The sequence below is a fragment of the Otolemur garnettii genome, unplaced genomic scaffold (genome assembly GCF_000181295.1).
Source record: "Otolemur garnettii isolate 467f Iridium unplaced genomic scaffold, OtoGar3 scaffold00024, whole genome shotgun sequence".
In the NCBI taxonomy this organism is placed as follows: domain Eukaryota; kingdom Metazoa; phylum Chordata; class Mammalia; order Primates; family Galagidae; genus Otolemur; species Otolemur garnettii.
The window spans coordinates 12,639,449-12,652,851 of record NW_003852419.1 but is presented as its reverse complement, the minus strand read 5'-3'; the positions used below and the strand labels follow the sequence as shown (position 1 = coordinate 12,652,851).

The 13,403-nt window shown below is 40.8% G+C and overlaps 1 protein-coding gene across 1 annotated transcript in view; it reads right to left on the bottom strand.

The window, feature by feature from the left end:
* Nucleotides 1-13,403, bottom strand: part of EML6 (echinoderm microtubule associated protein like 6) — a 293,843-nt gene that overhangs the window by 91,327 nt on the left and 189,113 nt on the right. Inside the window, exons 15-16 of the mRNA XM_003787924.3 lie at nt 11,113-11,218; nt 4,103-4,196 (exon numbers count right to left, since the gene is read on the bottom strand). Of these exons, the coding sequence (XP_003787972.1) occupies nt 4,103-4,196; nt 11,113-11,218 (200 nt within the window). The remainder of the gene's footprint in view (nt 1-4,102; nt 4,197-11,112; nt 11,219-13,403) is intronic.

The following is a 13,403-nucleotide window of genomic DNA, read 5'->3' as shown; positions in this document are numbered from 1 at the left end:
CAGAGGAAGAGGGAAGGGAGGAGCCTCTTCCGGAAGCCAAGGCAGCTGCTCACTGGTGACTTGGTTTCCACGTTGTCAGTTCAGAAGCCTTTCACCTGCACAGAGGCCCAGTCCTGGGTGAGATTTCATTTTCTCTCTTTTTGTGACAGCGATTCATAACAGGATGATTAAATGTTTGGTCTATACCCTACCTACCCTATCTCCAGAAAAGATTTTTATTTTATTATTTTATTTATTTATTTGAGACAGAGTCTTACTATGTTGCCCTCAGTAGAGTACTGTGGCTTCACAGCTCACAGCAACCTCAAATTCTTGGGCTTAAGCGATTCTCTTGCCTCAGCCTCCCAAGTAACTGGAACTATAGGTGCCTGCCACCAGCCTGGCTATTTTTTTTTTTTTTTTCTAGTTGTTATTGTTGTTTAGCTGGCCCTGGCTCGCTGTATGTGGCCAGCGCCCTAACCACGGAGCTACAGGCGCCATGCCCCAGAAAAGATGTTTAAATGGCTCAAAATATGGAATACTAATCTAGAATGAACCAAGAAATGTAAATTAGAAGACAGATGATACCTTGGTGAGTGAAAAATACAAAAGCTAGTTATAGAGTGACTGTACAATGCCCCATGTATATGAATAAAAATGAAGAAAAATTCTAGAAGAACATAGACTAAAACGTTAGCTGGGGCTACATCTGGGTAGTAGAATGAGAGATGATTTTCATTTTCTTCTTTTTTCTGTGCTTTCTAATTTTTCTATAATGATTGTATATTATTTTGAAAACAGAGGAAAGGATAATAAGTGTTATTTTTAAAAGAGATACATGCTTTTAAAAAGGAAAATGAGAAAGAGAAGATGCCAGCACGGTGTGCAGGGGGCTCTGTGATATTCACTAAATGCATCAGAACAGGGACCACAAATAGACTGAGAGTGAAGCTCATGTGGAAATGCCCAGACCTGCTTCGTGTCAGCCCATATTTTGTTCCTAAGCTTTTTAACAGCCAAATTACTGCAGATCAGTGTTTAAAATATTCTCATTGGGCCCCTTGATAATTGTACTTTTTGCCTAAGATGCCTCCTGCTCAAACTCTGAGGTGAAGCACGTCCGTGATAATTAGTCGTTGGTCCCCACATCACGGCACCGGAATAATGCAAGTCCAGATAAAGGAACAAAGGGGTCCCTGATTAACTGTCTCACCTACCCAGCTGACACTTATGCTGGGCCATCTAACAACTGTAAGAGACTGGCTATGGTTTTTCGATGGACTTCCTATACATTAGACTAAAATCTGAATAATCTTTAAGAGAAAAAAAGACTAAAAAATCCATCTGTAATGGAGGCAACCGAAATCACTTATTAAAACTAGCAAAGAAGCAAGGACATTGTTCATATGGATTGGGTCAAGTCTCATGGAGATCTAGTAATAAAATTTTTATGTGCCAATTTCAAATTTCTCTAATTTCTCTAAGCTGATAAAGAGCAGGTCCATGTCAACAGCTCACAAATGCAGGTCAGGGTCCTGCAGCTGGCACATGTTAGCATGGGCAGCAGCAGCACAGCTGGCAGTGCCACCAAGGCCACCGACTGTGTCTCCCCAGCGTCGCTGCAGAACCAGCACCTTGCAAGGACAACACAGCCTGCCAGAAGCAGTTCTATTGTTAAGCCTTGCGGGAGTCAACGCTGGTAACTTCAAAGCCATGTATGTTACCGGTCAGCCATTCTTTTTTTTTTTTTTTTTTTTTTTTGCAGTTTTGGGCCCGGGCTGGGTTTGAACCCACCACCTCTGGCATATGGGGCCAGTACCCTACTCCTTTGAGCCACAGGCACAGCTCCAGGTCAGCCATTCTTTGAGAGTCAATTAGGCTCTCTGAGGAGCTAAGATGATCCCTGTAAGTTGGAAAATTACCATTCAGTGAAGCATTACTTCTTTGTCACTTTTTCTGTGTCCCTGTTTTGTAAACGTTCTATCTAATTAAGTACTCTAACCTAAGGCCACAAAAAGAATTCTTTTGTTTTCTCTTTCTGGAGGCAAAGTCTTACTCTGTTGCCCTGGGTAGAGTGCCTGGCATCACAGCTCACAGCAACCTCAAACTCTTGGGCTTAAGTGATCCTCTTGCCTCAGCCTCCTGAGTAGCTGTGACTACAGGCATGCACCACTACCCCTGGCTAGGTTTTCTATTTTGAGTAGACAGGTCTTACTCTTGCTTAGGCTGGTCTCAAACTCCTGAGCTCAAGCAATCCACTGGCTTTGGCCTCCCAGAGTGCTAGGATTACAGCCATGAGTCACTACTCCTGTCCTAGAATTTTTATTTATTTGTCTAGTTGCTTACTTATCTATGTAAATATTTATCACCATTAATATTATGCAAATAGGTATTTATATAAATATTTTTATTTACTTATTGTAAAATCTAGTATTATTCCAAAGAACTTTAACAATCCTTGATACTGATCTTTGGAAAGAGTAATGGTTAATGCCAAAATTGGAAAAATGTCCCAAGGGCAATTTTGCAGATGTCTCATTGGAGAATGTGTTGTAGTCTTAGGAGGAATTTTAGATATAAGTCAAGTTATTAACATAATGGTGTTAATTTGCTGTGTGTTAATTAAACAGTACTACACTATGCACCAAGCTTATAAAATGTATACATTTTTGATATTAAGGAATATTTCTTTCATTTTGATTAATCTTCTGGCATACAATTGGTCAGCCACCCACAGCTGCAGAGGGTTTTCTAGCGGGAAAATTATGTTCCTGCTGCTTTTGAAATGCAGGCACATACTTTCCCTGTGCTAATCTGTAAAATGCGGATAGTATGTTGTTAGAAATATTAAAGTAAAATCCGGCATTTTAGTCCGGGAGTAAAACAGGGTTCCAATTAGAAGCTGAATCCGAGCGGTAGAGAGAAGTAGTAAACCAGCGAGGGACTAGAAAGACCAAAAGGAAAACCACGTGGGCGGCAGATTTGTGAGCTGCCACTTGCTGCCAAGAATTCCATCTCAACAAGCAGTCATCAGAAAAGCTTCTCTTTTTCTCCTAAGATGGTCAGCTGGAGTCCTCAAGCCTCCATCTGCTGCTTCTCTGAGCCTCTAGCAATTTATAGATCTTCATTCATTAAGCCAAATTGCCAAAAACTTTCTCTTTCCTATTTAATATTGTAGAGGAAAATATTAACTTAGAAAGTGAATATTGGATTTACTAGGTGTAGAATATAAATGTCTTAACACAATAACTAAGAAAATGCCATGAAAGCTATGTTGACCCGTCTGATGAAAGCATTTCAAAGTGTATGTAAAAGCAGCACATTGTACCCCATGATTGCATTAATGTACACAGCTATGATTTAATTTTTTAAAAAAAGTGAATATTGGGATTCAAGGCCATTAACTTCAGAATGATTTTACATCGTGAGATAGAAAGGATGTTAGTGATACAGGAAGAACTAGTAGGGAGTTACACTGACAACATGCCTGGGTCTTGGTGCCAGCTCTGTTTGACCCCGACCACAGCTGAGCAAACAGCTGAGTTCAATGTGAGTAGGAGTGGAAAGTCCTGTTCAGACTCAGAGCTGATTCAGCAGGGCAGGGAGGCTGGGGTAAGAGAGGACAGGTGTCGGTCTTAAAAAGTCTATTTATAAGATGGGGAGATTAGGGAAACAATTTGCCTGCTTTGAAGGCGGGTGGCAGATGCACATGGCAGGGCCTCCTTTCAGCAGGCCACAGACAAATGACAAATGGTGCCTCTGACGGTAGTGACGTTGACAATCCTTCACCAGATGCTAAAACAGAGGAAAAACCAGGGGGCCAGCCACAAGCTTGAGAAAAGCTGCTTTTCTACTGCTGATAAAAAGCCTGATTGAAATAGATAACACATGTTAACTCTGTGTCAAGGATCTCAGAATTTTCTGATTCCCCACAACAAACATCAACTGCGTTCAGCCAGGTTGGCACCGTATAATACCGCAATACGTTTGCACTTGGGTGTTAAGCTTGCTACGTGAATTTCATCTGAATTTGAAGATGAAATCTTACCAGAAGATGAAAACTATTGACCTTTACTGAAGCAGGAAATCAGCAGGATGCCGTAAGGTCTCGGCAGCTTCTTACCTTGTGGTGGCTATCTTTTCTCCCTTTTTCCAGTCCCAAAATACAATACTGTGAAAATCGTCTAAACCAACCGACACCAGACATTTTCCATCGGCTGTATGAAAACAACACAAATGTCAAATGACTCGTTTCTTCCACAAAAAAAAAAAAAAACATTTCACATGCTGTAAAGGGGAATAAGAAATTGACCTTAAGAATATTCTTTAGGCTCAAATACATTAGAAATTTCATAGACTAAGTGGAGTTCATCAAATAAAATGCATGACTGGTAAGAACTGAGCTTCCTCATGCAGAATAATCGCTTGCTGAAGTCAATCTGCTGACCCAACCTTCTAATCTGAGACATAGGACTATGAGGAAATCTTTCAGGTAAGCTACAAAGCCTTGTCAATTGTGTGACAGATCGCATGACATTTACTGTCAGAGCCATTTGGCTTTGTGACAATGAGTCTATTTTCAGCTCTAAAAAATTGGGTTCCGTTTAACTCTCCAAGTTAAGAACATTATGGAGACTAAATTTAACTGCAAAAGGTCTTTCGAAAATGATTTTAGAATTAAAACATCTTAATTTCTTATTTTCCCTATTTCAAAGGTAATATGCTTATTCTAGGACATTCAGAAAATATGGATAATTTTTTTAAATCTTCTAAATGTTTAGCCCTATATTTGGTGTATATCCTACTAATCTTTTCTCTACATAAATGTGCTTTGAAAAAAAGCCCAGATCCACACTGAGCAGCCCATCATCTAATCTTTTTTCATCTATTATATCATGAACATTTTCCTTTAGTATTAAGTATTATTCATAATCAGATATAATTTAGAAAAGTACCAAGAATAGATTAATCTAAGTAGATAAATCTAACTGTGTACAACTGCTTATTTGTGGTCTAGTTTTTGCATCATTTGCCTGCTTTATATTTCCAGGACAATTTATTTCTCCAATAAGAGAATAGTAATTATCAATGACTACTATAATTTGGACATTTAGCACCTTTTCCCTAAAATTTAATATATATGTATAATTAAATTTAAAATAAAAGCAGTCAATTGGCTTTATCTCTTCAAAACAAAAAGAAGAGGTACAGTCAATAAGCCCTTGCTTTGCTGCCCCTCCCTGGGGAGGATTCAAAGGCGAGGCTTCCAGGTAGGCAGCAAGCCCCAGGCCGTGTGGTTGCTAGGAGACGAATGATCAGGCTCATCCTGCATCAGTTCATCAGGGTCCACTCTCTGACTACAGAGAACCAGCCACCAGGATAAAGCAACGTGAGCACATGAAAGTGACAGAAACCTTGTCAACTGTGTGACAGATTTCATGACATTTACTGGCAGAGCCATTTGGCTTTGTGACAATGAGTCTATTTTCGGCTCTAAGATATTGGTCTTCTCCCAGGTCCACTGCTCCACTTGGGGTCTCAACTGGTATTTTCCAAGGCAGGCCTAGGTAGACCCTAAGTTAGAGTTGTTGGGTAAAATAAGAAATCTTTGCCAAATTGGAAGTTTAGATAAATAATGAACGATTTCTTAATAAGTATATCTGTGCAATATTTAAACTTCTACCTATGTATGCTTATATTGCACGGAACACACTTATGCCAAAATGTGTTTATCTGCAAATCAAATCTAATTGAGTGTCCTGTATTTTTGTTGGCTAAATCTGGCAACCCCACCTCAAATGCTAACCAAGGACTGCTATTTGAGTGCCCTTTCTTGTGTCAGAGACCTTTTTCCAACCACCTGAATATGGTAATCTGCTCCTTCTTGTCTGCAAGGAAAAGAGTCTGGTTTAACCAACCAAATCCTCCTCAACCACTACTAAGTATGAGGCCAGTGTCTGAAAGTTACATGAACCCTGATAAGCTGACTACAGGATTAGATGAAGACATCAACACTTTCCTAAAGGGCTAAGTTACCACCAAGTGACTATTATAAACAAATTATGTCTTCTTGGAGGGGTGAGGACAGTGCAAATCCAGAGAGGCCTTTAATAACTAACCATACCTCTTCTTTGGGAAAGTGACTTTTTCTTGAATTCTGAAGCTGCAGGCTATTTCTGCATGCCACACAGTTTGAAAATATAATTGGCTACCTTTTTATTTTCTTCTAATTTTCATCTCCCCTGTAGAGGTTTGACCTTAGCTTTGAATATCTATTGTTCCCTGACCAGTTAGAGTTTTTGATTTTCAGCCATATTTTTAGAGCCTAGGTAATGTCCTTTCAAATCTTTCCAGTCACAGTAGGTATTAATTATGGATGTTTGTGACACAGTCTAGAAATAATTCTAAGGTACTTAATGTCAACACCAAAGGGCAAATTAGAAAGAGAAAATCTTTATTCAGACAATTACGAGTTGGGCCCCCTACTCAGGGCTTGTGAAAAATGCATAGGTTTTCTGAATTGAACACAATGAAAGCGAGTTAGTCTTAGATATGCCCTTGTGGAAAATCAGTCCGTGAAGGCTTTTAAAAATTATATGCATGATATTTAGCCTAGGAAATATTTATGTGGCTGAACTTTTCTCTTTCTAATCTAGTTTTCCATCCACGTGGAAGTTCTTTCCTTACTGTAAGCACAAAACCACAGACAGCGCCCCTTTCCCTAGACAGCGATGATAAATTCGCAGTTAAGAGAGCTTTTTCATCAAGGGATAATCTAAATTCAGTCCTTCTTGTCCACATAATCCAGAGCTCTGAATCATGTTGAAAGAAATGTTTTTAATTAAAAATGTCTTTTTGTTTGCTTTAGAAAAGTGGTAGGAATACTTTAAATCCCTTGGTATGACTGACATTTGTTCAGGAATACTCTAACTCCCTCGGTATCACTGCCATGTGTTCAGGAGTAGTCTAACTCCCTCGGCATGACCGCCATGTGTTTGGGAGTACTCTAACTCCCTCGGTATGACCGCCATGTGTTCATGAATACTCTAACTCCCTCGATATCACTGCCATGTGTTCAGGAATACTCTAACTCCCTCGGTATAACTGCCATGTGTTGTCTGTTTTTCACGTCATTGGCCTGCTTTACACTTCCAGGATAATTCATTTCCCTAATAGGAGACAAACTGCCGGTACGTCTCCACAATGTCCCTAAAATAAGCTAACTTATAAAGCAGGTAGATACGGGGTACTGAGGAACACAGAAAGACCAGCAGGTGGTTAATAACTGATGCCCTGTTGTCATGGTTACACAAGGAGATCTAAGTAGTCTCCTCTCTGGGGATTTCCACTGGATTACTCACTTTCTATCAGTTTCTAAAAGGCAGGTATAGTTGCCCCTGCTCATACATCAGAAGCAGATTCTCTCTCACGGGAGGTGGGGGCTGTTCGTGGGGTGGCCTCTCTGCACTGCCAGGCACGCCACATTCACTCTGGAGGGTAGGGGAGTAGCTGGGGCCACAGAGAGTGAGCACACTGAGTGTGCCAGGTCTGACTCCCTCACAACTCTCCGAAGTTCACCAGCACTGGCAGAGGGCAGGGGCAGAAGGGCTGACGATGCCGGACAAAGAACTCTCCTCATACCTCCCACCTGCTGACAGCCCTGGCCTAATGGCTCTTGCACTGGACTAAGAGCCAAGTGACTGGATCTGCTACTGCTGACTGACACCCAGGCCAGACAACCCAACTCTCTAGATCTCTGTTCTTGGCCTGTAAAGTGGGGCAGGGGGTTAAGACTAAAGTTTTGTTGTTAGAACACAAAGTGCTATCAATGGAAATTAAACCAAGAGGCCAGACCTTCAGGGGTCACCAAAGGGATTGCACAAATCAGTCAACGGCTACACTTCATTTGTGAAGTGTACACAAGAGACATCAGTGAAAGTTCTTCCCAAATAGTCCTTATTATTCGTGCTTTCTAAAACATTACTTTCTACCATTTATATTAACATTGTACTTAACCTAGTAAGCAAAAAGTCATTTCCCCAATCAACACTAACACATTTGCTGAGGAAAAGGGCTCTTCCCAGGGATTGTTATGTGAGGAATGGGCACTATATTGTTAAAATGCTGAAATGAATGTCTTTGTTGTTTTTTTTTTTTTGAGACAGAGTCTCACTATGTCACTCTCAGTAGAGTGCTCTGGCATCACAGCTCACAGCAACCTCAAACTCTCACGCTTAAGCGATTCTCCTGCCTCAGCCTCCAAGTAGCTGGGACTACAGGCGCCTACCACAACACTTAGCCATTTTTTGTTGCAGTTGTTTAGCTGGCCTGGGCTGGGCTTAAACCTGCCGCCCTCAGTGTATGTGGCCAGCACTGTAACCACTCTGCACAGGTGCCAAGGCTGAAATAACCTTCTTATACAGAAAATATTTCACATATGGGAATTTCTTCCTTTGCCTAAGATGAGAGTTAGAAGCAGTGACAGAATCAGCTTCCTCACCTGTTAGAGTATCTGGTTTCTCTACCCTGCAATAATCTGAAGGGCTGCCTTACAAGAAAAAAATTTCTAGACTCACTTTAATTTCTTGTTTTTTATTTTTTAAAACCAGCTCAGAAGAGATGAGAGCTCTCTGAAATGCACAGACCAAGTTATTGGGTATCAGTTTACTGCTACCAATTTGCCTCATAATTCATATATTTGAACTGCTAATCTCCTTATAGGTATTGAAATAACATAAGGTAATTATTTTGATTTGAAAACCAGAAAATTAATCAATTCTATCGAGGAAATAATCAAATGATTAAATTCTATTACTCTGAATTTCCTGCCACTTTGTTTATAGGCTAATGCTCAGACATACATTTTCACTTGAAATCAATGATAGATGCTACATTGAGTTCTACTTTTTCTTTTTTATTTAACTTGGCACATAGAAGTGTGTATAAAATACACACAGTCTGCACACTTGTAATTTTGAGATATAGCTTTATTATACCTGGTCAGATTGTTTGCTTGAATTATTGAGTTAATTTTCAGTGCCACCAAATATATGAATACATTGGATTCCCCATAACGTCTCTCACTCTTCTACAGCACACTTATTATGTAATTATTTATATTAAGTATGAGCACATGTATCCACTAGAAAAATTAGTTTTAAGAAAAAGGCAGTTTGGCCATTGAGAAGTAGAATCCCAGGAAGGCAGAGCAGGAGGATTTCATTCACATTTTTATAATTTTGAACTAAAATCAGTTTCCTTTTAGATTTTACTGCTTTATCAATAACACATGGCACAACTCTCTTAAACCTGCATGTCCATCAGACCTGGGGAAGTTGGGACTTTATATTCATTGTCTATCAAGTGTGGGGGAGCATCCTGCCGGCAGGGAGTGTGCTGAGCAGGTCTCTCTCCAATACTCAGGCCTTCCCCTCTCTCACATGCCCACCGGTGTAGAATGTGAGCTGTGTAGCTGTGACTTTCACTAATTTGATAACCACGGAAGGCATTAAAATAACTTCTAACACTGATACAGCTCAGGTCTGTAGAGTAGTTTGCAACATGTGAGAATACACATATTACAAAAACCAAAAACTGCCCTATGTTGCATTGGTCAGGCGATAAAGGTTATTTTCACCCAAGTGTGGTTTACAATGTAAAATTCTAGTAGTAATAGGGAAAGGCAAGAGGGAGTGCATTAGCACAAGCTCATCTGTTTGTTCATTCAGCCAGTCACAATATTTTCTGAACAGCTTCTACGTCCATTGCACTATGATATGGGCAGTAGGGAACAGAGAGATGGGCTCTCCTGCCAAGTCGTTTCCTATACGTAAAAGGTATGGGAGTTGCTGCCACCAGTAACCACAGTGCTACATAGGTGTTGACAGGTGCCACAAGACCAACCCAACAGTAGGGTAAGGCATGAAGAAGGGACAGGTTACGTCTCCCTGGAAGGGTACAGGAGAAAACCTGTAGCGTGGCCTTAGGACTTGAACAGACATATGGGAACAGCATGAGCAAGAGCAGAAGGAGGAGGACACGTCTGGCACTAATGCTGATCTGAAGAGCACAGAGGCTCTTTAGTCAGGCAGATGTAAAGAAGCACTAATGGGCTGATTGGGTGAAAACAGTGCAAAGGAAAGTTGAGGCCAGATCATGGAAGGCCATGAACGTCCAACCAGTGGGTCAGCCAACCAAGGGGGTCCATGGGGTAGCAACAGTGACCATGCTTCTCGAATGTTCCAGAAGTGGGTAGGCTGAACTGAGGAAGCAGGGATACAATCACAGATCAGCATTAGTACCAGAGGAGAGGGAGTGAGGGCTTAAACTAGGGGGGGACATATGAAGAGATCAGGGTTGGGAGTCACGGGATTTAATGAGTAATATTACACATATTGTAATACTTATTAAATACTTGGATGAAATTTAGAAAAAGGAAATTATGAAATCAGTTTTCTTTAGAAAGTTTAGGATGTTTTTTCTATTGCTCTGATTTCTATGAATGAGATTATTAAAAATTTCCAGGTAAAAATACCTTTTGTGACAGGCCTTCATTCTCAACTTCTAGGCTAAAAAGACTTACTCTCCAGAAAATTATACCCATCAGTTAGTGTCTCTATAATACTGTGCTCAAATTTTAAATTACAGAGATGATCACTTTAGTTCTATTTTCTTAATATAGAACATTATTTCCAAAACACCGGTTTTGGAAAGCAGCCCTTTGCAGAGAATTTGCGGTGTTCTCTCACATTCTCTGTATTTCAAATCAGAAGCACTGTGCTCCCCCTTATTTCGGGAGATGAAATTGATGTTCTGAGTCACTGCCAGACATTTGCAACTAAATCTTTCAATAGCAACAGCTGCTCTGGATTTCAAATCGCTCAAGCAAATACAGAGCACAGAGTGAGGGCTGGGTAATGACTCCAAGGAAACGGGGAAGACAGGACAGGATGTACATTTTGGGGGTGAGATAATCACATATATGATTCCCAGTGTTTGACTGGGTGGCCGACATACAATGAGCTTATACCTCATTACAAACAGAACTCAACCAAGTGGGAGGATGTTTTTTCAAAAACACAGACTAAATATAAAACCATCTGTCAGTGACTCCAGTGGAAAACTGGAACTTACCTGAAAAATCGAGGGCACACACCCCTCTCTGATGTTGTCCCTTCAACAATGATAAACATTTCAGAGTTTGTGTGTCCCACACGTGGACAGCAGCGTCTCTTCCAGCCTAAATGACGGGAGGAGGGTTATTAACTACTTACACTAAGAATGCTTTTGTTACTTAAGAGTCAGAAATCGAGAAAGATACATTATTTGGAAAGTGGGAGGGCCCTTGGAAATCATCTGGCCCAACTCCTTTATTTCCCAGATGAGTAAACTGAGGCACAAAGCCTCTGAGAAGCTTGTCGGGCAGTCAGGATGGGTTCCTGTAAAGCCTGACTTGGAGCATGGCTCCCAGCTAAGGGACTTCTAGGACTAATTCAGACATCGCTATGCTTTGTTTTTGTCTGTTCTTTCTACCTTTCCCTCTCCTGGCTTTTCAACTTCATGTAAAATTCCACTTCTCAACATTCCTGTCTGTTGTCACGACAAGTTCTTTTACCTATCCTCAATTATCTTACCCACCTCAAGGAGGCCTGGCCCTGTCTATGTCTCTGGAAAAGATTGTTTGATGTTGTAACTGTTTCTCATTAAGGTAGATTATCCTTGCAGGGACAACGAGCTTCTGATATCACTCCAATTCCCAACAACAGACAAAATTATAATAGTAAAGTGGAAAAATAAAACAAACCCTGTTGGGTATGATGACTCTAAAAGGGAAAATGGGAAAAGCCAGAGATTTATTTGAGCAGAATCCTAGAAACTTCTACAAAGGTCTGTGGAGGTCCAGTTCACCCACCCGTGGGGTACTTGCTGATATGTTGTTTGCCTCCCATCAAATACAGTATAGAGGACAGTATCTACTAGAGGTATACAGAAAAAAACAATCTCTGGTTTTTCACTTTCAATAAAAGAATGCTAAATCCTCATGAATCAAGCATCACCTGTTTATCAGACAGACGCCCTCAAAAAAGGTCAAATGAAGGTGGCTCATTGCCTGTAATCCTAGCACTCTGGGAGGCTGAGGCATCAGATCACCTGAGCTCTGGTATTTGAGACCAGCCTGAGCAGGAGCGAGACCTCATCTCAAAAAAAATAGCTGGGTGTTGTGGCAGGTGCCTATAGTCCCAGCGACTTGGGAGGCTGAAGCAAGAGAATCGCTTAAGCCCAAGAGTTTGAGGGTGTGGTGAACTGTGACACCACAGTACTCTAGCAGAGTTCTTGACAGAACAAGATTCTGCCTCAAACAAAACAAAAAGAACCCCATCAAATGAAGAGGCAATACGATGGAGGCCAGGTACAGGCGTGGTGGCTCATGCCTGTAATCCTGGCACTCCAGAAGGCCGAGGTGGGCTGACTACCTGAGCACAGGAGTTCAAGACCAGCCTGAGAGGGAGACTCCCATCTCTAAAAATAGCCAGGTGTTGTGGAGGGCCCCTGCAGTCCCAGCTACTAGGGGGCTGAGGCAAGAGGATCGCTTGAGCTCAAGAGTTTAAGGTTGCTGTGAGCTGTGAGGGCACACACTCTACTGAGAGGAACAAAGTGAGACTCTGCCTCAAAAAAAAAAAAAAAAAAGGCAACATAATGATCAATTATTTGTACAATTTCATGTCAACAAATACAGAATAGGTCTCTAAATTTTAGATAGAAGGTCAGCAAATTAGTGTATAAAGCAGTGAATGGCTCTTACCCTTTTACAAATAGTATAAAAGCTATGGATTCTTTTTCCCCCCAAATGTACATTTTTGGGTGATGACTCCCTTCATGTTTTCACTTTAATTCATGGATCTTGTAAACCCCTGGTTATGAACTCTGTTCAAAGATTTCTGTGACCTGTATGTCAAGTCCCAGAAATAGGGTTGGGTTATATCTTCTTAACTTTTGATGGTAAACCAAGAGTTTTTTTTCTTGGAATCTGCAACTTAGATTTAGCACATCAGTTGAAGTATAATTAATGGCTCATGATATAACTGAACAAAAATAAAATCTATACATCTGAGGAAAAGAATATAACTAAAAATACTTTGACAATATTATTGTTTTACCAGCAAGATTAATACATCTGAGTTTAACAGATTCTGCATTTACTAAATTGACTTTATTGCTCTCTTCTCTCCACCTCAAAATGACTGAAGAGAGGGCCTCTGTTTTCAGTAGCTTTTCAATTATAGACGAAATCCAAGGTTTAAGCATTTCAAGAATGGTTCAGGCTCAGCGCCTGTGGCTCAAGTGGCTAAGGCGCCAGCCATGTACACCCAAGGTGGCAGGTTCGAATCCAGCCCAGGCCCGCCAAACAACAATGACGGCTGCAA